The 25,423-nt window shown below is 41.6% G+C and overlaps 1 protein-coding gene across 2 annotated transcripts in view; it reads right to left on the reverse strand.

Moving 5' to 3' along the window:
- LOC146654718 (uncharacterized) overlaps window positions 1-21,033 on the reverse strand; it is a 33,950-nt gene extending 12,917 nt beyond the window's left edge. For both annotated transcript variants that reach the window (XM_085379798.1, XM_085379799.1), the window contains exons 1-4: window positions 20,932-21,033; window positions 13,814-13,956; window positions 11,263-11,366; window positions 9,518-9,627 (exon numbers count right to left, since the gene is read on the reverse strand). In XM_085379798.1, coding sequence (XP_085235924.1) covers window positions 9,518-9,627; window positions 11,263-11,366; window positions 13,814-13,896 — 297 coding nt within the window. In that variant the 5' untranslated portion in view covers window positions 13,897-13,956; window positions 20,932-21,033. The remainder of the gene's footprint in view (window positions 1-9,517; window positions 9,628-11,262; window positions 11,367-13,813; window positions 13,957-20,931) is intronic.
- Window positions 21,034-25,423: the final 4,390 nt, after the last annotated feature.

The following is a 25,423-nucleotide window of genomic DNA, read 5'->3' on the forward strand; positions in this document are numbered from 1 at the left end:
GATGACCCGGGAAGTCCAGCAGCTGTTAAAAGAGAGGAACAGCGCCTTCAGGTCCGGAAGCAGGGAGAGCTACAGCAGGGCTAGAGCCAACCTGAAAAAAGGCATTAAGAAGGCCAAGGCGGACTATAGGAAGAAGATCGAGAACCACCTAGAGAGTAAGAACAGCCGGCTGGTGTGGCAGGGTGTCCAGCAGCTGACAAACTACAAGTCCAAATCAGGTATGGCTGAAGGTGACCCAGCATTGGCGGAGGAGCTGAACATCTTCTTCACACGCTTTGAGGTCACTGCACCCTATGCCTCAGAGGAACAGCTACACCATACAGCCCACAGCAGCAGTACCATCATCACTCTGGAGGAGCATGAAGTGAGGCGCACCCTGCGGGCTGTTAACCCGAGGAAGGCAGCCGGCCCAGATGGCGTACCAGGACGTGTGCTGAGAGACTGCGCAGACCAGCTTGCCTATATTTTCACCAGGATTTTTAACCAATCCCTTGAACAGTCAAACGTCCCACCCTGCCTCAAGACCTCCACCATAATACCCTTGCCCAAGAAATCTCATATCTCTAGCCTAAATGACTATAGACCAGTGGCACTAACCCCGGTGGTGATGAAGTGCTTTGAGAAACTTGTGCGTTACCACATTACAGCAGCCCTACCCAGCAGCCTTGACCCACACCAGTTTGCCTACAGAGCAAACCGATCGACAGAGGACGCCATAGCAACAGCACTCAATGTAGCATTAACACATCTGGAGAGGCAAGGAAGCTATGTGCGTATGCTCTTTGTGGATTATAGCTCGGCATTTAACACCATTCTTCCATACAAACTGGACGCCAAGCTAAAAGACCTAGGGCTTCCTCACAGCACCTGTAAGTGGATCAATAGCTTCCTCACCGACCGCAGACAGAGAGTGAGAGTGGGACGTTACACATCTCCAGCCCTAAATCTAAGCACTGGGTCGCCACAGGGCTGCGTGCTTAGTCCACTGCTCTACTCGCTTTATACACACGACTGCACCCCCGCCCACCAGAGCAACGCCATTGTAAAGTTCGCAGATGACACTACTGTGGTGGGGCTCATATCTGGGGGAGATGAGTCTGCCTACAGAGATGAGGTGGAGCGGCTGTCTTCATGGTGCAAGGATAACAACCTTCTCCTAAACACGAAAAAGACCAAAGAACTCATAATTGACTACAGAAGACACAAGACAGAAATCCAACCACTAATCATCAGCGACGACTGTGTGGAGAGGGTGGCAGACTTCCGCTTCTTGGGAGTCAGCATAGAGGGAAACCTATCCTGGAGTGTGAATACCTCTGAGCTACTGAAAAAGACACAACAGAGACTGTACTTTCTGAGAGTGCTTAGGAAGAACAACATCACACAGAGACTGCTGGTGTCTTTCTACAGAGCCTCCATCGAAAGCATACTAACGTACTGCATAGGCATATGGTACGCTAGCTGCACAGTGGCTCAGAGGAAAGCACTCCAGGGAGTAATCAACGCTGCCCAAAGGACAATCGGCTGCCCTCTCCTCAAACTGAAAGACCTACACAGTTCCCGCTGCCTCAAAAGAGCCCATAACATCATAAAGGACACCTCACACCCTGGACACTCCATGTTCGAACTGCTGCCTTCAGGTAAACGGTATAGAACAACATACACAAGGACTAACAGACTCAAACACAGTTTCTACCCAATTGCAATATCATGTCTCAATGCTACTAAAAGCAGATGACTTTCATTGCCCCTGTTGTCATTTGTGCCCTTGATGTTGGAATGCTTTCAGACATGTTTTGTTGGATGCGCTAACAAATTGACTGAGTGATTGATTGTTTGAGTGATATATCAACTAGGTCGTATGTTGAGTGTCTGTATGGGGCCTTAGGCCTGGATTGCTTGGGTGTATCTATGGTATGAGTATACTGTATTTTATATGTATTTCTATCTTTTATATCCTATCATTATAGTTTTTAAGTATTTAATTATAGTTTTTAAGTATTTATCTTTTGTGATGTTGCACTGACCAGAGACATCTTTCAATTTCATTGTACCTGTGACAATGACAATAAAGAATATTCATTCATTCATTCATGTTGGTAAGTGCTTTTTTTTCTTGGTTTAATCTAAAATAAGGCAAATGTGATGGAAGGACAGGTAAGTGACGGAAGTGACGGACAAGGTAAGCGACTCATGTTGTAACTGACATCAGACGCCGGAGATTTTGGCGGAAAATTAAAGCAAATGATAGTTTAGATTTGAACAAATTCATTTAAGCTTCAGTATTACCAAATACACTTATCAATTGTCTTATAACTAACAATATTTGTCTAAATAATCTCCAACACCCTGGAGAACAACGGGGAGAGTTTAGAGACTCTCCAAGATTACATCGATCAGTGCTTTCAGGATCTCGTGATGAAGAAGGCCCAGTGTGCAGCTTCCCCGGCCAAATCTGAGACGCCGTCGTCGAAAAGACAACGCCCGGCAGATTCCCCCGGCTCAACATCGCCAGCCGGCAAAGATATTGCTGACATACTGGAGTCAATCGACAAGTGATTGTCCAGTTTCGACACAAGGCTGTCCTTGGTGGAGATTCTTCACCGGGAATTTAAATGCTTGCGAGAATCCCTGGAGTTCAGCCAGCAGCAGGTGGAAACGCTTGCTGCTGAAAATGCCACGCTAAGGGAGTCGGTGAAATGTCTCACAGAAAATGTTACCCAGCTCAATAGAGAAAATAAAAAAATTAAAGAAACAGTTATTGATCTACAAGCTCGTAGCATGCGTGATAATCTGGTATTTTCTGGTATTCCAGAAGCCGCTGGAGAGGACGCGGAGACCACGGTAAAAAGCTTCATCAAAACCCACCTGAAGCTGCCGGAGGACACTGTGAAGAACATCGTCTTCGATCGGGTGCATCGCCTCGGCCCCATTCGGACTACGGCCGGGAGACCACGTCCTATCGTGGCCAAATTCGGCCACTTGAAACAAAAGCAACATGTGAAAAGCCGCGGCAGGGAATTAAAAGGAACGGACTTCAGCGTGAACGACCAGTTCCCCAAAGAGATCTTGGAACGACGCAGGGTCCTCTTCCCAATCCGACGCGGCTTCATCCAGAAGGGCTCCCGCGCTGTCATCGCTGTGGACCGGCTGTACGTGGACGGACAGCTCCACCGCGACCCCAACATTACTCCGTGGCTGTATTAACCTCACACCAGATAAGAATCAGCTACACCCTTTCCCTATCCACTCACACTAACTTGCATTAACATCTGTTTAACTTACCGGTATCAAATCGCATCTTAAAGTGTGATTTCATAGCAGAATTAACACCGTCACTCTCCGTCAGTGATCTAATTGGAATGTTTACTTTTTTTTTTCTTCTCGTTTTTTTCTCTCTCTTTTCCCCCTCTTGTTTTTATGCTGCCCACCTTTCTTTCACTGCCTCGATCACCTGCTTCGACACTCATCCACAAACATCCTTTATTTCGACACATACGCACCATGCGCTCAACGGCAGCACATTTACTTCAGTCAGACAGCGCACACAGTCGTATAGGATACACACACTTAAGCCAAGCCTACTCAGATTAGTAAATATGCACACATATAGTCAGACTCAGGGAGCATCTCGCCACACATTTTTTCTCTCTCTCCTTCTCTTTATTTATGAAAAAGTGATGTATTCTCTCCACCTGTCTAAGCGACGCACACAGCATACATCTCTAGTTATACACAAACATCTATGGGTGCACTGAGGTTCGTTACATGGAATATAAATGGAGCTGGCTCCAGAGTAAAGAGGTTAAAAATATTTAACCAACTCAAAAAACTACAGGCAGATGTTGTCCTTTTTCAAGAGACCCACAGACCTCTTAGAGGTTCGAATGAACTTAAAACACCTGAGTTTCCTAATGTGTTCTCAGCTTGTTATAATTCTAGACAAAGGGGAGTAGCAATTTTAATACATAAAAATATTAATTTCACAGTACTCGATACAGTTATAGATCCAGAGGTCAGATTCTTAATCATTAAACTATCTATACTTGATAAAAAGCTATGTATTGCAAGTGTATATGGTCCAAATGTTGATGATCCCTCATTCTTTCACGTTTTTTCAGTGCACTCTCTGAACACTTAGATGGCACACTTGTTCTTGGAGGCGACCTCAACCTTGGACTAAATAAAGAAATGGATAGGCTCAATACAGCGGGAACTCAGCGTAACTGGCAGTCCACAAATATAATCAAACAGTATATGAGCGACTTTGGTCTTTGCGATGCATGGCGCTCCCTTCACCCCACCAGTAAGAAATATACTTTTTTCCTCACATGTCCATCACTCTTACTCTCATCTGGATTATTTTTTGGTCAGCAGCTCACTGCTGAACGACATTTCAGACACTGAGATTCATCCTATAGCTGTCAGCGATCATGGTCCTGTGTCACGGTCCTGGGTCTCCTGACCCAGCGTTTTTAGTTCTGTGGGATTTTTGTATTATTGTACTTGTTTGCGATTTATTCTATGGTTTCTAGTTTTGATCCCTTGCCCTTCATGTCTCTCTGTGTCCCCTCTGTTCTGTGTAATTGGGTGTCTTTGCATGTTTGAGTTTCTTGTTTTCTGTCACGCTGCATTGTGCATTATGTTCTCATGGTTGGTCTTTTGTTACTCCCTCTAGTCTAGTCTCTTGTGTTCCCAGCTGAGTATTTCCCTGTGTATTTTGGTTCTTAGACCTCTGCCTTATGGTTTATGTCTCTGTGTTTCTTAGTTGCTGTCTCCACTGTGTCAAGTTCGCGTCTCTGTGTGATACTTCCTGTTTTACTTTGATGGTCCGTGTCTTATGTGAATGCGTCCTGCTTTGCTTGTCCCGTCAGTCCTGATTTCTCCCAGCTGTGCCCTCCTTCTGTGTCTCATTCCCCTCGTTACTCCCCAGTGTATTTAAACCCTGTGTTTCTCTGAGTCAGTGTCGTGTCGTCCCTCATGCTGTGTGTGAGTCTCCCCGTGTCTTCTGGTATGTGTTACAATTAGCTCTTCCCAGTTTAGTTCTGTATTGCTTTTGTATCACTGCTATCGTTTGTCACCTGTCAGCAATAAAGCTGCATTTTGAGTTCAGTTCTGTTTTCCCGTGAGTTTGCGTTTGGGTCCTGTTTCCTGCCTGCCACACACCGATACATGACCGTCCTGTATCTTTAACACCAATGCACAAGAATAATACTACGCCAAGTAAAAACTGGAGATTTAATATATCACTACTTAAAGATGAAGACTTTATTAAATATTTTAAAAAAGAGTGGACTTCATATTTGGACTATAATGACACTCCCGAAACATCAGCTTCTGTTCTATGGGAAGCAGGGAAAGCTGTGATGAGAGGTAAAATAATTTCTTTCTCATCACATAAAAAGAAAAAAGAAAACAAAAATATTCACGAATTAGAAAAAAACATCAAATCACTAGAAGAAGCCTACGTGTACCACCAAGATCAGGAAACATTGAACAAAATACGCAAAACAAAACTAGAATTAAATGAGATAATTGATAAAAAAAAACAAAATTCTTAGTACAAAGACTACGCTTACAAAATTATGAACATGGTAATAAATCCGGTCAATTTCTAGCAAACCAGCTAAAAATAAATAAAGAAAAAACAACTATATGTGCTGTTCAAGATTCATCTGGGAACACAATATATGAACCGATACAAATAAACAACATTTTCAGGGATTTCTATAAAACGTTGTATTCACCACAAATAAACCCATCTAAAAAAGAAATTGATCAGTTTTTGGACAACATAACTCTTCCAAAATTATTAGACACTCAAGCAATGGCACTGGATTCACCACTGACACCAGGCGAACTCCAGGAAGCCCTGATAAGTATGCCCAATAATAAGGCTCCAGGTCCAGACGGCTTTCCTGCAGAATTCTACAAAGAATTCTGGTCGATTCTAGCACCAGTTTTTTACAGAACGTTGTTGGAAATCAAAGAAAAGGGCAGACTTCCATCAAATATGAATTCTGCAAACATTAATCTCCTGCTAAAACCAGGCAAAGACCCTGTATATCCCTCAAGCTATCGTCCAATATCCCTTATAAATGTAGACCTTAAAATAATCTGCAAAGCTCTCTCAAAGAGACTGGAGAAAATAACCCCCCTCTTAATTCATCCTGACCAAACTGGTTTCATAAAAGGTAGGCACTCATCAACAAATACACGTAGATTACTTAATTTGATAGACTACTGATAAAGTAAAAACCTAGAAACTACAATATTCTCTTTAGACGCAGAAAAAGCATTTGACAGAGTTAACTGGAAATTTCTATTTGCAACTTTACACAAATTTGGTTTTGGATCCTCTTTCATTAACTGGTTAAAAATATTATATAATTCCCCAACAGCTTGTGTCAGAACAAATGACCAGACATCCTCCAGCTTCTGTCTCTTGAGGGGCACCAGGCAGGGATGCCCACTCTCCCCTTCACTGTTTGCAATTTTTATTGAACCACTAGCAGCAGCATTTAGACAGAATTCAGTAATTAAGGGCATAAAATGCAAGAACGTGGAACATAAAATCAGCCTTTATGCAGATGATGTGTTACTCTTTCTCCAAAATTCACAAACCAATATCTCTGGGATGATTGAATTGATAAACTCTTTTGCAAGAATATCAGATTACTCAATTAACTGGTCAAAATCTACAGTCCTTCCGATTAATTGCTCCCTCCATAATTCCTCTTCTACACCACTGCAATCAGGAAATATAAAATATTGAGGTATTAATGTTTCTCCCAAGCTTGCAGATCTAACTAAATTAAACCATATCCCACTTTTAAAGAAGGTAGAAGGCGATCTGGCTAGGTGGAAATGTCTACCCATATCACTCATGGGAAGGGTTGCCGCTATAAAAATGATGGTCTTACCAAAAATAAATTAGTTATTCTCAATGATCCCAACTAAACCGCCACAAGATTGGTTCAGATCTCTAGATTCATGTATGTCCAAGCTCCTTTGCAAAAATAAACCCCCACGTATAAGCTTAAAAACACTACAAAAGACCAAGGATAGAGGAGGATTAGAACTACCTAACTTTCAGCACTACTTCTTAGCCAACAGGCTTCAGTTTATCTCAGGATGGCTAAAACATACCCTCTTAGATGAACCTTGGCTAGATCTAGAACAAGCACTTTGCAATAATCTAGAGATTTCAGATCTATCAGCTCAAACATCCAACGACATGAATGCTTCAAAAGCATCAGCATCAGCTCTTCTCTGACAGCATGGTGGGAGTTTCTAAAATTGACGGAGTCTTCATTAATCCCATGCAAACGTACACCTATCTGGAACAACCCTGACATATTACAAAACAATAATATGATAAACTTTTCAGATTGGAGTGGTAAAGGAATCAAATATTTAGAACATATACTAGAAGGAACAGAATTTATTTCATTTGACAGACTAGTTACACAATATGGGATCAACAAGAAAAGATTTTTAGAATATCAACAAATTAAATCCATAGTAAAAAAGAAATTTAAACCGGGTCAAGTTGAACTACAAACACCACCAAGTGTGGTTCAATTTCTTACTCTTAAAACCCCCAAATTACTATCCAAAATATACAGAATGCTTTCTAAAATAGATGAATCAATATCACTTCCTATTGCAAAATGGGAAGCGGATTTATCAGTTAACTTAGACCAAAACTTCTGGTCTCAGATTTGCTTAAAAACCTTTCATCTAATTAGAAATCCCAGTCTTCAATTAATTCAATACAAAATATTACATAGAGTGCACTATACAGGTCATCGGATGTTCAAGATGGGCTTTACGTCTACCAACAACTGCTCACACTGTCAAACCAATACACCGGACAATTATATCCACGCTCTTTGGTGCTGTCCACCAGTGCAGAAGTTTTGGCGCGAGATATGTGAAGACTTATCAAAGTGTCTGAACTGTAACGTTCCAACTTCCCCTTTAGTGTGTTTGTTGGGCAGCTTAGATAATGTCACTACAGAAAAGAATATAGTCCATATGGTTTTTACTGCCCTATGCATAGCCAAGAAAACAGTCCTCATGAACTGGAAAAATAAAAATAATCTTAATTCTAACCAATATAGAAATTATCTATTAGATTACATTAGTCTTGATACAGCCTCTGCCACCACATCAGATCAATTGCTCTGGGCTCCTTTGATTAGCTCCATCACCTAGTGGGGGTGGGGGGGTCATAGTTTGGTCCCGCCTTCGCTGTTGTGATTGGTGTGGGGGTAGGGACAGGCTTAGAGCGTCGGGGGGTTCCCCAGGAGCATCTTTCTTGGGGGGGCTCAACCCGGGGTAGCGGTCATGGCCTATTAGGGGCTCTGTTGGCTCTTAGGTGACTGTTTCCTCGTGGCTGCGTGCAGCGGGGCTAGGGGAGGGTCTGTGCTGACGGACGTGGGTTACTGACCTGGTAGCCTGGCTGCCCCTGGGTGGGTCCGGGACGGGCGTGAGGTTCTGGGGGCGCTCTGTCTCTGGGCTGGGGCCCTGGCTGGGCCTCGGGGGCTTGGGTCCTGGTTGGTATGTTGCTGGGGTTGTGGGCGGGTGGGTGTATGGGGGCCCGGCCCTGGCGCAGGGTGCCGCCAGTGCATCAAGCCACCTGGGGGGCTCTTCAACTGGTGGGGGAGGTTGTTACACCTTGCAGGAGCTCTCCTCTGTACAGGAACTCAATCTGCAGTAGGGGGAGCTCCATCTCCAGCTGCCTCCCTCTTCCCGCTCCACCACAATCACCCACACATGCAGGGCCTTGGGGTAAAGGTGTGTCACCAGGGTGCAGGGGAGGCATCCCCCCCTCTGTCCCCTTCTGGCTTCTTGTGCCTCAATTTTATCTCACAACTTAGACATTCACATTACTCACACTCTGCGAATGATTCGCTTCCTTATAAACCATTGAATCAGATACCGAAGCAGTTAGGTTCTAAATGAAGCTTCGGACGTCACTGATCACGTGACTCTGGCCAAACGAATCAAGCTTCGACACAGTGCTTCTGAAGCAGTGTGTTGATTTTTTTGACACACGCACCGGAGCTTCAGCTTCAAGCGGACCATCACTAGTAAATGGCCTGTATTTGTATAGCGCTTTACTAGTCCCTAAGGACCCCAAAGCGCTTTACACCACCAGTCATCCACCCATTCACACACCGGTGATGGCAGCTACATTGTAGCCACAGCCACCCTGGGGCGCACTGACAGAGGCGAGGCTGCCGGACACTGGCGCCACCGGGCCCTCTGACTACCACCAGTAGGCAACGGGTGAAGTGACACAACGACTGAGACTGTCGGAGCCGGGGCCCGAACCGGCAACCTTCTGATTACAAGACAAACTGCCAACTCTTGAGCCATGATCGCCCAATTATTGTCAATTTGCTGTTAAATCCTAGCATTTTCTGAATTTTATTGACTCTCAGATTTACATTTAGTATTGTAACCAACAGAGCGGTTTAAATAATGCAACATTTATCTTTTCACTGACCTCCTTTTTGTCTGTGCGATGTTCCAGATAAGCTGATATCAGAACGGTCTTTGTCCCTTTAACTGCTGCAAGAAATGCGTATGGTCTCTGAGTGTATGGTCCCTGGGAACCTCATTGGTGGAAAAAAAAAAGGTTATTACAAATTGTTTAATAATAATATCATAACTTTGGCACATAGGGATGTTTGGTCTAGATGCTGCACATCCAAAGTCATCATATCAACAGCTTTATTAGGAGCATTGTCAATGGCAGCTGCAAAGCTGTAGACTTAAAATTGAACATAGGCTTTTCTCCATAGAGATCTCTGGTTGTCACGGCCAGGCGGATCAGCTGCACGCTGATCAGCTCTCTCACTCTCTCTCGCCAGGGCAGAACTCATTGTGGGTTCACACCCTCGACAGATGAGACACCTGGGTCTCATTAAGACGATCAGCATTTAAACCAGGAGGCGACTGCTGTTCATCGCTGGATCGTTGTCTACCACGCGTTAGTGAAGTCAAGCTACAGCAAGTCTAGTTAATAGTATTTTCCTTTGTGCGTTGTACTTAACCCTGTCTCCCTGTCTACAGAGCTTCCTGGATTTTCCCCCGTGTGATTCCCGTGTGGCAGTGTCGGAGTGTGAGCCTGTGATCGTGTGTGTGGATGATCTGAAGAACGCGTGCTTTCCCCCTGGACTTCCCTGGAGACCCCTTCTTAACTCACTCAGCTGTATATAGCACCCCCCGCACCTTCTTGTATATACACCTGGTGAATTGTAAATAAATCCTTCTTGTGAGCATCAGAACCGGAGTCCTGCGCTTGAGTCCTCCTCCAAACCGTAACACTGGTAGACCCCCACCAACTCCAACTTAAATTACAAATTTTAGGTTACAGTAAAGGTCAAAACTAACTAAAATAACTTCCAGTATCTTTTACTATAACTATATAACTTTTGGCAGTCATATTTTAATGCATGTATAGTCATATATATTTCATAGCAGTTCTGTATTTTCACCGAGGTAATCTTTATTTATTTTAGTTTTGTATCACCATGCATTGCATTGTATTTTTATGCAAATGAATAGATTTCAAATAGATTTATTGAAATTGAGTTAATAATTATGACACAATTTTTTAAAGTGTCATAATTAGTCTTTTGATGCTTCTTCTTCATTTATGTGCAGAAAACTTTCAGTTTATATCTCCTGAGCAACGGCCACCACAGTTGAGGTTTCCTCACTGACGTAACTCTTTTAATAGTTTGTGGTGATTGGCCTGATCAGCCAATCTACTAAAACACACCAATGATTGGACTGAACTACATCCAAAACACTGATAATAGGAATCTAAAGAATGATCAGTAATACGAGTGGGACCAATTACATTTTGTACCAAAAATCAAATATATCAAACAAAACATGAATTATAGTGAGATTTGAAACAAGAACAAATAAGTAAAAACATTATAATAATTGATAGCAATATCTAACAAGTAAAAAAAAACATTGTTTTATATTTTAAAAAAGAAAACCATTCTAAAAAGACACTTAAAATTTAAAATGTCACAATAGAGGGTTAAATAAAAATCAAAACAACAGAATTGCTGTAGAAAGATGAAATGATGATTTAGTGAGTGAGCAGGAAGAGGAAAGATTTCTTAAGAACATACAAGACAAGGCAAGACAAATATCTTAAAATAATGTAAAAATATAAAATGCAATGTAAAATCTTTTACATTGAGAAGTATTCAATAACAGTAAGCTTACCAGCATGTTCTGGACTACTGTTGTGAGTCATATGTGGCTCATCTAGAATTGTTGGGACTGTTCTATTGTACTTCCAAAGAATCCAATGGTAGAATAGTCCTGTGCTACAGAGGTAAAAAATGACAGGGTAATGAAGACATCCAGAATAGCAGCAGCTACCACAGTGTTGTTTTAAGTACTTTAATGTTATATAGTACTTTATACTGTCTGTCTGCAGGGTCTGCTTTTGAAACCTGTTTTTCTACAAAAACATTTTTCCCCATTGTTAAAGTGCATTAAAAAGTTCAAGGCTAAATAACTATAACTGCTAAGGTAGGATCGTTTTGTTAATGGAGATCTATTTATACAACTTTTTGTCCCACGTCCAAAACGATTGAACACTCAAAAAATGAAATTGAAAGTCCAACTTGTACTTTTTACAAAATATTTTCATGTTTCTATGGTGAACGTAAGTAAATCATGTAGTATCTGTATGAAATTCAACAACTTAATTTGTTCTTGTTGAGATGACATGATACAATCTAGTAAGAGTGGTTAGTTGCCTGCACTCATGAAATTCACCAGACCACACAAGATTTTAAACCACAGGAAAATCACCAGAGTTATAAGAGGCACACATCTATACACACACCGTGTGTATGCTATTGCTATTTATTGTGGTTTAACTGTCAAGGACAAAAACATACAGAAAATTCTGCAAGCTTTCCTACTTTTGTGAAGTCTGCATCAACAGCTTGGTGGTGCAGTAATTAGTACTGTTACCTCACAGCAAGAAGATCAAATCCACAGTCTGGCTAGTTTGCTGTAGGCCTTCTGGTTTCCCACAGTTAAAAATTATGCAGTTGTTAGAGCTAGGTTAATTGCTCATTGCTAAGAAGTAGGAGGCACATATACAAACTGTCGTAATTCCTACACCCTTCACCTGATTTGGATTTAAATACCCTCAAATAAAAGCTGACAGTCTGCAGTTAAAGCATATCTTGTTCGTTTCATTTGGAATCCATTGTGGTTGTGTATGGAGCCAAAAATGTTAGAATTGTGTCAATGTCCCAATATTTATGTCTCTGTGTTAGCCCTGTGATAGACTGGCGACCCCTTACCATGGTATAGGCCACAACAACCCTGATAAAGATAAGAGGATGGATGGAGTGGAAGTTGTTGTAACTCCATTGAAATTTTATGTTAACCAGAATCTAGACTTTGTTCAACATTATGTAATATGAAGACAACATGTGGTATTTAAGTGTTGGGGTGAAGGTTATTGAATAATATTGGAATACAGTGAATTAAAGAAAATTGTGAAGGACTGAAATATTTCAAGAGCTCAACTTACTCCATCTAAAAATGTTTCAATCATGTTTTATCAACACAAAATGCACAGATTTATTGAATATGAATAAATTGTGTTGATTTAACTCAGTTATTTAAGATGCTGCCAAAGCAAAACATTTGTGTGCAACTAATGTCCACTATTGAATTAAGCAAATCCAACATGTTCTTTTGTTTAGTGAAGGATGTCCACAACTTGTGTGTTTATATAGACAAGCCAAGCTCTAGCCTCTCTGAGAATCTGAAGTGTATAAATTCAAATGTGTCTCTCCATCGTAATGGAAGCATTAGCATTTGTAAACCTAAAACTGTAAGAGTGGCTCCAGTAGATTCTAGGGTTTCTGCACAGAGCTGTCTGTCTGTGCAGTATTAGGAACAACTACAGATACTGCACAGGACCTTCAAACTCTCAGGCCTCTGGTAGATAACATGAGTGGGGGTGAGAAGGAGATTTTTTGTCATAACACTTGTCATGGTCCTGGGTCGGTGACCCAGCGCTTTAAGTTTATTATTATCATTTTCTAGTTTATTATGATGATTATTATTGTTTGAGTTCTCTTCTGTCTGCCTCTGAGTCTGCGTCTGTATCTCTGTCTGTCTATGGTGTCACCCCGTCTGTTTGTGAATCTGTCTGTTTAGTTCAGCGTCTTGTCTGGTTCCCTGTGTCTGAGTTTCCTGTTTTATTGTGAAGGTCTGTGTCTTATGTGAGTGTGCTCAGTTTACTACTCCCTTGTCTCGTCAGTTCTGATTTCTCCCAGCTGTGCTCTCCTTCTGTGTCTCTTTCCCCTCGTTACTTTCCATTGTATTTAAACCCTGTGTTTCTCTGAGTCAGTGTTGTGTCGTCCCTCATGCTGTGTGGACCTCCCTGTGAGTTTTAGTGTGTTGTTTCCCAGTTTAGATTAGTTTGTATGTTTTTTCCCTGCCAGCAAATAAAGCTGTGATTTTGAGTTCAGCCCCTGAGTCTGTGAGTCCTGCATTTTGGGTCCAACTCCTGCCTGCCGCGCAGCGATTCATGACAACACTTTTACGCAAGGAAACCAGTCAAATCACAAACAGATAAAAGTACTTTAAACTTCACAGGGTTTTAATGTGTTTTGTGTGCTACTACACATTAAGGTGGCACTGCTTTTTCAATTGTTATCAGTTTTTAAATGGATGAATATAGATCTGATTACAACCAAACACTGCTGCAACTCCTGCTGACTCCTGTAATTTCACTCACCTGTAGGTGTAATATATTAGATAGATGACGGTAATGACATAAATGATCCACATAAACTGTTTGATCTTTGGATTGTGGCCCATCGCAGAGATATTATTTGCTTTAGCTTAGATGCTTCTTTTCAGTCTGGAGTCTGGTGAAACCTGAACAAGCAAAAGACAATGAATGATTTTTTATCTTTTATCAACTTCTGCTTTAACTCATACAGGAAGGTGCTGCACACAGAGCAAACGAAGACAAATAACAGCATTTCTAGAAAAAATGTTGAAGGAATAAGCATTTAAGGCATTTAACACACACATTGACTATACAAATAAATCCAAAATAAATGAGAAACACACACTGAGATGCAGACTGATTAAACACAGGGAACACAGAGAGACAACAGAGAGCAGACTAAAATAAACAGGCCATGAAAGGGAACAAAACTCAATGAAGGGCCATGGCTATCAATATAATATAAAAATAACTCCATAAAGAAAGAACAAGACCAAAAAATTCAAATCACATACAAATGTCACATGAACATTTTGTACCTTATAAAGATGAAAGCACAATGCATGACAGGAAAAGCAAGAATGACAAGTAAAATCTGATGTAACTCATTGATGGAATTTCTTGCCTTCTTAATGGGGTTCGGACCATCACAGTTGTGTTGTGCAGAAGTTAGGTTGGTACACAGCTGAAAGCCCTATTTTATAATGTTAGCATTAATATTATGGTTAGAACCAATCAGCTAAAAAGTGCACGCAAACCAGTAAACGAATTAAAACGAATAATTACTGTTGAGAAACTATGATTCAAAAATTACAATTAAAATCCTCAACAACAAAAACAACAACTGGTGAAAAATATAAACAATATGTAAACAACTTAACAACCTATCTCTCCAGGCTAGTATCAATCCGATACCGATGCTGACTTGTTATCGATACAATCGATATTTGGATTGATCCTTCCACCACTAAACGGCAGTCCATCATTACTAGGGCTGGGTATCGTCACTGATTTCTAGAATCGATTCAATTCCGATTCACAAGGTCCCGAATCGATTCGATCCACGATTCGATTTAATTCGATTCAATTCGATTCGATTTAAATCTGGGAAATTTTGACAGTCAGAAATATAATTCAGATCAGTACATTTACATATTTTTGTATCAATAAAAAGGAAGCTGACACACGCAAGACTTTATCAAAGGTGTGAGCATCACAGCAGATGCCTTTGTGTCAAAGTAGCTGTAGCGACAGCGCTGTAAGCAACAGTAGACTTGTGCGTAACAAGCAAGCGAATAATGAAGAAAGGGAAACTGTTCTTGAAGTAGAGAGAGAGAGAGAGAGAGAGAGAGAGAGAGAGAGAGAGAGAGAGAGAGAGCTGCGCATCGCGATGGAAGCAAAACAGTAAAAGTCAGAGTGAATTCATGACGATGTTTATGTGAAGCGTAGTTTGGATCTTCTTTTGCTGCTGGTTCGGTCAACATTGTTTGGAGAGACATCAAACTAACAGCTTTAGAATCAGCGCATAAAGGGCGTGAACACAAAGCGCCGACCCGCCGACAGATCAGAATCAGCGAGCTGTCGGCTTTCAGCCCCGACTGTGAGAAAGGCGACATCTAACTGATTCTGATCTGCGGGTCGCGCTGTGTGTTTAAGTCTATGTGCAGAATCCCTGTACCTGCTCTCATTTACTGTCTTAACTGTTTGGTGGTTCTTGAAATTTTGTGAGATGTCACCAGAGATTCTGGCATTTCGGGCAAAATAAATTTATATTAAAAAATCGATTCAGGATTTTAATGAATCGATTTTACGTTATCCAAGCCAGAATCGATTTTAATCGATGAATCGATTATAAAAACCCACCCCTAATCATTACTTTAAGAACTGAAGGTCAGGCAGTCAAGAAAAATTGCTAAAACTTTGAATGTGTCCACAAGTGAAGTCTCAAAAACCATGAAGCTCAACAGTGAAACTGGCTCACATGAGGACTGCGCCAGGAGAGGAATATGTCATGACAAGCATCACTGTGAAGTTGCAATTTTAATCAGATGGTTATTACCTCAATTATTCTAAAGAGTATACTGAAAGCTACATGAAAATATGAGCACTAATAATAATGATATCCATTAATCAAAGAATGAACATGTTACTTACATTTGTAATGCAATTATTTTTTGTACTTATTTAGAACCAGAAGAAAAAAATCTTCTTGTTCTGCTGGTGAAGCATAGATATGTCAAAAGTAAAACTGCAAAAGCATCTGACATTCAGAGCCGCATAAGATTTCCAAAGAGCAGTGGAGAAGCAAAATGGCAGTATGTCGCTCTGACAAACATTTATAACGTATGTCAGAGGCACTGGGCTACGCCCACTTTCACAGCAACCCGGACTCTCAGAGGCAGTTACTCGGTCAACAGTTTCAGCTTTATTGTTAGGACACACATTTTTCATTAGAAGGATGAATGTGATTTATAGATTAGCAGAACTCAATAAATTTGGCCTCAAGAGACATTTTGTCTGATCTGCGCAGAAATGTCACTGAAACCTTGAAATTAACAGAACTGGCATTTCCACACCCTCTAGCAGATCATTACATGAAGGAACCTTTTAAAAAAACAAGCGCGTCCATGCTCACAGGTGTACACACGGGTGATCACACCCACAAACTACACCCCTTTTGGCTCCTACCTCAAAGCACACTGTGTTCTGTTGATCTTACGTGCTGCACAATAATGTTTAATATTTAGTATTTACTGTCATATTCCCATTTTGTCTCACAGCAAAATGCCACAGATGCCACAAGCAATGAGGGAGCGTGCAATTGGCATGCTGACAGCAGGAATGTCAACCAGATCTGTCACCCGTGCATTGAATGTTCATTTCTCAACCATAAGCCGTCTCCACAGGCGTTTCAGAGAATATGGCAGCACATCCAACCGGCCTCACAACCGCAGACCTCGTGTAATCACACCAGCCCAGGACCTCCACATCCAGCAGGTTCACCTCCAAGATCGTCTGAAACCAGCCACCCAGACAGCTGCTGGAACAATTGGTTTGCACAACCAAACAATTTCTGCACAAACTGTCAGAAACCGTCTCAGGGACGCTCAACTGCATGCCCGTCGTCCTCATCGGGGTCTTGACCTGACTCCAGCTCGTCGCCGTAACAGACTTGTGTGGGCAAATGCTCACATTCGATGGCGTCTGGCACGTTGGAGAGGTGTGCGCTTCACGGATGAATCATGGTTCACATTGTTCAGGGCAGATGGCAGCTGAGAATGTCCCAGTTCTTGCATGGCCAGCATACTCACCGGACATGTCACCCATTGAGCATGTTCGGGATGTGCTTGACCGGCGTATACGACAGCGTGTACCAGTTCCCACGAATATCCAACAACCTCGCACAGCCATTGAAGTGGAGTGGACCAACATTCCACAGGCCACAATTGACAATCTGATAGACTCCATGCGACGATGTGTTGCACTGCATGAGGCAAATGGTGGTCACACCAGATACTGACCGGTTCTGGGTCCCCAGACCCCCAATAGCGCAAAAAACTGCACATTCCAGGGTGGCCTTTTGTTGTGGGCAGTCTGAGGTACACCTGTGCACTACTCATGATGTCAGATCAGCATCCTGATGTGGCACACCTGTGAGGTGGGATGGATTATCTCAATATGGCAGATGTGCCCACTACCACACATTTGGACTGATTTGTGACCACTGTTTGGGAGGGATGGTTATATTGTGTATCTGGAATGAATTTTAGGTCTCTACGTCCATCCCATGGGGAATGGGAGCAGTAACAAAGGTGTTGCGTTTATATTTTTGTTGAGTGTATATTATATTGATATAACAACAAATTATCATAGTAGAATAGAAGTCTGGAATCTGAACATAATCCAATCTGTTAGTGAGGATGTCTACATCAGTGTTCTTGATGTTGTGGAACGAGATGAGATGGGTTGGCTTGGTAAAAAAGCAGCAGAGAGTGAGGTTAAATGAAAGGAGTAAATGGTCAGTTATGGGGATTTCAGCAACGGAAAGATTTGAATATGAATGTTGAAATCTCTCAACATTTGGGGAGAGAGATGAAAGGTGGGTTAGTAAGTTAGCAAAATCTCTGAAGAAGACTGAGTTAAGCTGGGGGGGGGGGTTACAGTAGCTATGATGGTGTCAGTCAGCTCACATGCAAGGCACTCTAGGGAACTAAAGGTATCAATATTGAGTGGCAGGACTCTCAAGTGCTGTTGAAAAATGTTTGTGAGACCATCCCTTCGATCTGAGCAGCGAAGTTCCAAAAAGTAAATAAACCTAAAAGAAGTAGATTTATCCAGTTAATATAAGTCATCAGGTTGTTGCCAAGTTTCAGTTAAACAGAAAAAGTCAATGTAACAGTCAGATAAGAGGCTTTGGATGAGAGGTCCCTTATTTGTCAGTGAACAGATGTTTAAAAGGCCAAAGTTGAGTGGAGTATTTTCTTTTTTGCCAATTGCGGTGGGCGGCCTGGTCAGGTGGACTAGAGACCGGTGGTTGACAACATGATAAGGGTTCCTGCGAGGGAGGAGAGTAGCAGACCAAAACGATTTCATTCCACTGGAGTTGTGGAAAATCCTGCGGGACCCACGATAGATGTATCTCCGGCGAGGCTGGAAAGTGATGTCTGGGGTGGATGGGAGCGACAGCTAGCTGCGAAGGTGCAGGAGCTCAGCGCTTGTATAGCGGAGAAATCCAGGCGTGAGCTTTAGGAGAATCCAAAATAGTGCAGACCAGCTCAAGAACATATTGGCCCACATCTTAGAAGATGTGGAGGAAAAAGAGCCAAGGTGGCCGGAGCAACAAACAGTAGACTAAAGTTAGCTCAAACAGTTAAGCTAGTACAGCTCACTGGGAAGTAGATGTCAGAGCATTTAGCTGAATTAGCAGATGTTGAAGGCAAACGTTATAAATGAATCCCTGGAAGAGATTGATCTGGTCCTGAAGTGTCAAATCTGGAATCCAAGTAACACCACTAGACCAAAACATGTCTATAAACAGGTATACACATATTGCGTGTATTCTCGGAATTTCCGGGAATACACGCTTCTTTTGCGGTGGCGGAACACCAAAGTAATTGCATACGGAGCTTGCTTCTTCGACATATTTAAAAGTTCTGAACAAATGTCAGTTCTTCTACAGAACATCTTATGTACGCAAATGCGCGTTCCAACTTCTTATCTGGTGCGCATCTTTTATTTTGACAGCGAATGCGCACCTGCGGACCACTTATGTGCAGCCCTGTCTATAAATCATGGACAAGGCTGCTCTCTACTGTGCTGAGACCAAACTAGCACTAGAATTACTGAGCCTTTTTTTCCCTGGTGCAATTCACCATGGTAGTTTCTATGTGCAATATTTTTCATATGCAATATTAGTTCTTGTCAATCCTTGTCACTACATTGCATGCCTGTCCATAAACATATATACACAGAGTTGTACATATATTTATATAGCCACACCTTACATAATATGCATAAAGATGGCGAAAGATGTACCCTTAATTTGCATAATTATGATTGAGGAACTGACCTCCCAGCCCAATGTCCCTTCAGTGGGCTGGTTTCAGTCATTATGCAACTGTACTGTTTATAAGATTTGGGGAAACCTGCAGTCGGCTGAGACTGAAGAAGTCACCTGGATGAGTGACGAAACATTTCTCCCACAAAACGCTACGTCCAGATGAACACAATCAACTTTTGGAGGCAAATATAAATGGTCAATTTTAAAATCCTATGCGCAAGTTTTGCAAACAACAAAGTTATTTGCAGCCATTTACCTTTTACCTTGATTTTTTAAATAACCATTTCAAACTATTTACAGAACAATCAGCTGTTCTGCATTCAACAAGATGCCACACAAATTATTTGTGCCTCTCCAAAAAAATAATTTCTGTCCACTATAAAGAAGAACATCACAGCCTGATACCTGCAGGTCTGACAGCAGCAGGTGTATCACTCCTGTTTCTACCTGGAGACAGCAGTCGCCTCATTGTTCTGACACACAACACAAAACTATCCACAACACTACAACACATTGACTACACACGCCAAACACGCTAAACGTCACAAATCTGTCACATCTCAAAATTCGCTCTCTCTCTTTTTCTGCTGTCTCTCTCTCTCTCTCTCTCTCTCTCTCTCTCTCTCTGTCACTCCTAAAACTTCCCCTGTTTTTTGGGGGGGTTTTGGTCATAAGCAGAGAGTGCTTGCTAGCGCTGTCCTTAGACAGTAAACGTGACGAAACTATTGAGGAATAACACGCGTATATATTGTTTATCACGACTCTGGTTTTACGTGGCCTATCAACACAATTTAAAAACTGGTATATATCACCTTGTTGCTTTGTCATCTTAAAGTGGTCATGTGATTGGCTTACCACAACTACTTTATTCTTCCTCAGTCAAACAGCAGCACTCATGCGATTGTTTTGCCCCCTTAGCTCCAGGTGTTGTGCTAGACAGTGATCGTGATTACTGTCTGCGGGAGCGCGCGCAGCTGCTTAAGTAAATGTTTAACTACAGCCACCTTGAAGGCCTGTGGTACATAGCCGATTATTAGAGATAAGTTGATCATATTTAAGATTGAAGAATTAATTAATGGCAGGACTTCTTTGAGCAGTTTTGTGGGAATGGGGTCTAAAAGACATGTACTGTTCTCTCTATGTGTTAAACTCCCTGAGTGTGAACATAGATAAACAGCCAGCCAAACTCCTTTTCAAGAGCCAGGAAAGTGAGCGTACTTGCTCCTTTAATGACTCCAAACATAGCAATCATCTTGCACTGACATCATTGAACTGGAGTGAAACTAGAAAAACACATAATACAAAACTCTTAATCGATTGTCATATAATCAGCAGGTAAATATATTCAGGCACTTACACAGGAGACTATGAAATAAGTATACTGTAGATATGCAAACTGATATTACTACAAAGAAAAACAAGCAGGAAGTGGGTGAGCGTACACTTCTATTATTAGCTCAGAAGCTACACCCTATAACTGCACTTCAAAGAAGGTACAAAATAATATCTCAAAACACCCTATTATTAATTGCTTAATATACAAAGAACTGACAAAACTTACGACTATTGCTTTCTGAAGGACTCCTTTGAAGGATTGCTTTGAATTTCACATGAATGACTACAAAGGTGTGGCCTTGCTTTTCACATTGTTCTCTGCATTTCCTGCTTCTTGCCTATGCACATGTCAAAATAAAAGCCTTCCTGTCTGTGGAGCAGGGAAATTATTTTACTGCTATTGTTAAATAATTATCATCATTACCATTGCATTAATAATATAATCTGCAGTATGATTATTGCTCTAACAATGTAACAGATAGCTTTAAGATGGCCTTAAGATGTTTATGCATACAGTTATTATATTAACTTTGTATTCCAGGTGCAGTTATAACTATTTTATACACAATGCATATTTGTGCTTATTTGAGTTGATGTTCAGGTTTATTAAGGGTCTTAAGCTTCACTGGCGTGACTGTCCAGATGAGACATGTTGAGGGAAAACTAGAACATAGAAGGAATTGCAATACATGCTTACAAAACACTTATATCAGGTTATTTTTAATATCTTTTATATGTTCATATTCTTGTATTAAGCTTTTAGTAGAGGTTCCTGATTAAAACATTTATTTAGTAGATGACACATACATAGTTTCAGTTCGGTTATTACATATCTGAGAGTGGTTTCTGTCTCTCTGTCTGGTTAGAGGTCAGGAGCTAGTCGGCGAGGTGAGACAGGGTGCAATTGTGGTTAGCGCACACACACACACACACACACACACACACACACACACACACACACACACACACACACACACACACACACACACACACACACACTCAGTTAGAGAGAATCATTTATAGATGAAAGTTTAATCATGTTTTGCTGGGGTTGCAAAAGAGCAGTTTGTCGCAGAACTGCTGCTGAGGTGTCAAGATGACAAGCGAGCATCCAGCAGTGACAGGATGTACCTGTCATGAAGATAGAAGACGATGTTCTTTTTAAACTGTGGTAAAAGTCATTGTGGTTTTGATTTGACGTATGTATATATCCTGTCTGTGACGTATGAAGGGGCGTCAGTAATTCAAACCCTGATGCTATAAAAATCTGTGTATGCTTTGATTAAGTTGAAGATCAATTGCTGTCTGCGTACAGAGTGTTCTTCCCACACGTGTGTATTCATTAAAATCATTGTTTGACCAAGATCTTCTGGACCATGGTGGTTTGTACTCTCCTTCCTCAATTTTTGAACCTTAACACCAGATGTCAAAATAAAAGATTCAACATTTTTCAATATATAACAATAGAAATACACTTTACACTTATTTGTGTCATTAGCATATGAACATATTGAAAACAGAACAAGACACGTTGATGGTTTGGAGGAAGTAATTATTGAAGTTAACTCAGAAAGATCAATTGGAGAAAAAGAGTCTAAATGAATATCAATGGTACTAAGAGTAGCTGTAGATAATATTACATCTGTGGGATGATTGTTGGTAATTTTTTCTCAAATGATTAAAATTGTGCCTGTGAAGAAGTTCATGAAGTCATTACTAGTTAACGTTAAAGGGATGGTTGGCTCAAAAGAGCTTTGAATTTTTGTCTGCCTGGCTACAGAGCTGAAGAGAAACCTGGGGTTGTTCTTATTTTCTTCAATCAGTGATGACTAGTAAGATGTTCTGGCTTTGCGGGGGGCTTTCTTATAAAGCAGCAAACTATTTCTCCAGGCTAAATGATGATCCTCTAAATTTGTGACACGCCATTTCCTCTCCAGCTTACGAGTCATCTGCTTTAGGGTACGTGTTTGAGAATTATACCACGGAGTCAGGTACTTCTGATTTGAGGCCTTAGTTTTCACAGGAGCTACAGTATCCAGAGTTGTACGTAGTGAGGAGGTAAAATTATTAACAAGATGATCGACCTCTGTTGGAGTAGCGTTCAGGTAGCTGCTCTGCTCTGTGTTGGTACAGGTCATTGAAGATGATAACAGTGGGTGGATTATATTCTTAAACTTAGTTACAGCGCTTTCAGAAAGACATCTACTGTGATAAAGTCTACTCTCCACTGCTGTGTAATCAATTATTGTAAATGTAAATGTTATCAGGAAATGATCAGACAGGAGAGGGTTTTCAGGAAACACTGTTAAATGTTCAGTTTCTATGCCACATGTTAAAACAAGATCTAGAAAGTGATTAAAGTGGTGGGTGGGTTCTTTTACATTTTGAGAGAAGCCAGTTGAGTCTAATAACAATTAATGCCATGTTGAGGCTGTCATTTTTAGCATCTACATGGGTGTTGAAATCACCCACAATAATTATTTTATCTGAGCTCAGAACTAAATCAGATAAAAAGTCGAGGCGAAGCATCAGGCTTTCAAATGAATTAAAAGTCTGTCTTGGTCTTTGGTTGATTAATAGGCTGGTGTGAAAAATTGCTGCCACACCGCCCCCTCGGCTTGTGCTTCGAGATTTCTGGTAGTTAGAATGATTCGGGGGTGTTGATTCATTTAAACTAACATAATCATCCTGCTGCAACCAGGTTTCTGTAAGGCAGAGTAAATCGATTTGTTGATCAATTATTAAGTCATGTACTAACAGAGACTTGGAGGAGAGAGACCTGATATTTAATAATCCACATTTCACTGTTTTACTCTTTGGTTCAGATGTGGATACTGTATTGTTCTTTCTTTGTGATTTTTTATGTTTAAGTTGTTTGTTGCTGGATTTTAGTTTGTTTTTTGTCTGTTTGGGAGCTGACAAAGTCTCAATGGAGATGGGTTTTTGGGGGTAACAGGAAGAGAGAAGCTGCAGAGAGGCATGTAAGACTGCAACTCTGCTTCCTGGTCCCAACTCTGGATAGTCATATTTTGGGAGATTTAATAAATTTGTCCATATTTCTAGAAATGAGAGCTGCTCCATCCAAAGTGGGATGGATGCCGTCTCTCCTAACAAGATCAGGTTTCCTCCAGAAGGTTTGCTAATTTTCTATGAAGCCCACATCGTTTTTTGGACACCACTCAGACAGCCAGCAATTTAAGGAGAACATGCGGCTAAACATGCCACTTCTGGTCTGATTGGGGAGGGGACCAGAGAAAACTACAGAGTCTCACATTGTTTTGGTAAAGTTACACACGATTCAGTATTGATTTTAGTGACCTCCGATTGGCGTAATCGGGTATTATTACTGCCAATGTGGAGGAGCACAGGACAGACTCAATGACTGCAGTGTAGAACTGGGTCAGCAGCTCCTGTGGAAGACTGTACTTCCCCAGTTGTCTCAGGAAGTACATCCTCTGCTAGGTCTTTTTGAGGATGGAGATGATGTTGGTCTCCCACTTCAGGTCCTGGGACATGGTGGTCCCCAGGAACCTGAAGATCTCCACAGTCGACACAGGACTGTCTGATGTGGTGAGGGGAAGCAGTGTTGAGGGATGTCTCCTGAAGTCCATTGTCATCTCTACAGTCTTAAGCATGTTCAGCTCCAGATTGTGCTGACTGCACCAGAGTACCAGCCGCTCAACTTCCTGCTGGTATGCAGACTCCTCACCATCCTTGATGAGTCCGGTTGTGTCATCTGCAAACTTAAGGAGTTTAACAGCCAAGTTCTTGGAGATGAAATCATTAGTGTAGAGGGAGAACAACAGTGCTGAGAGGACACATCATTGAGGGGCACCAGTACTGAGGGACCGAGTTTCAGAGGCAATGTCCCCCAGCCTCACTTGCTGCTTCCTGTCTGTCAGGAAGCTGGTGATCCACTGACAGATCGCTGGTGGCACGCTGAGCTGGGAGAGTTTGGAGGAGAGAAGTTCAGGCACGATGGTGTTAAAAGCCAAACTAAAGTCCACAAACAGGACCCTGGGATAAGTTTCCAGGTGGTCAAGGTGTTGCAGGATGTAATGCAGCCCCGTGTTCACTGCATCATCCACCTACCTGTTTGCCTGGTAGGCAAATTGCAGGGGGTCCAACTGGTGGCCCGTAATAGAATAGAATAGAATAGCCTTTATTGTCATTGTACAGAGTACAACGAAATTGGAGTGCCACTCCCTTGGTGCAAGTTTCAATAATAAATATAAATGTAAAATATAAAAGTACAAAAAAAAAAACAATCGTAAGTACTCAAACAATAGTATGTACAATATATACAGGATAGCAGCATTAATATAATGACAGTATGAATAGCAGCATAATATAATGACAGTGACGGTATGGAATAGGTTTAATTGTTTTTGTGCTTATTTACTACGGTGATAGCTCTGGGAAAGAAGCTATCCCTGAATCTGTTTGTCCTGGTTTTATGTGACCTGTACCGTCGGCCTGACGGTAATAGTTCAAACAGTTGATTGCTGGGGTGAGAGTAGTCCTTGATGATATTGCCAGCTCTGCTGAGGTACCGAGAGTTTGCAGTGACCTCCAGGCTGGGCAGAGAGCAGCCAGTGATCTTCTGGGCTGTGTTGATGACCCTCTGCAGTACTTTCCTGTCCGCAGCTGAGCACCCTGCATACCATGATATTATGCCGTACGTTAGGATGCTCTCTATGGTGGTTCTGTAAAATGTC

Source organism: Rhamphochromis longiceps, linkage group LG14 (assembly GCF_057381845.1).
Source record: "Rhamphochromis longiceps isolate RC_006_pf linkage group LG14, R_longiceps_female_GT1.1, whole genome shotgun sequence".
Classification (NCBI taxonomy): Eukaryota; Metazoa; Chordata; class Actinopteri; order Cichliformes; family Cichlidae; genus Rhamphochromis; species Rhamphochromis longiceps.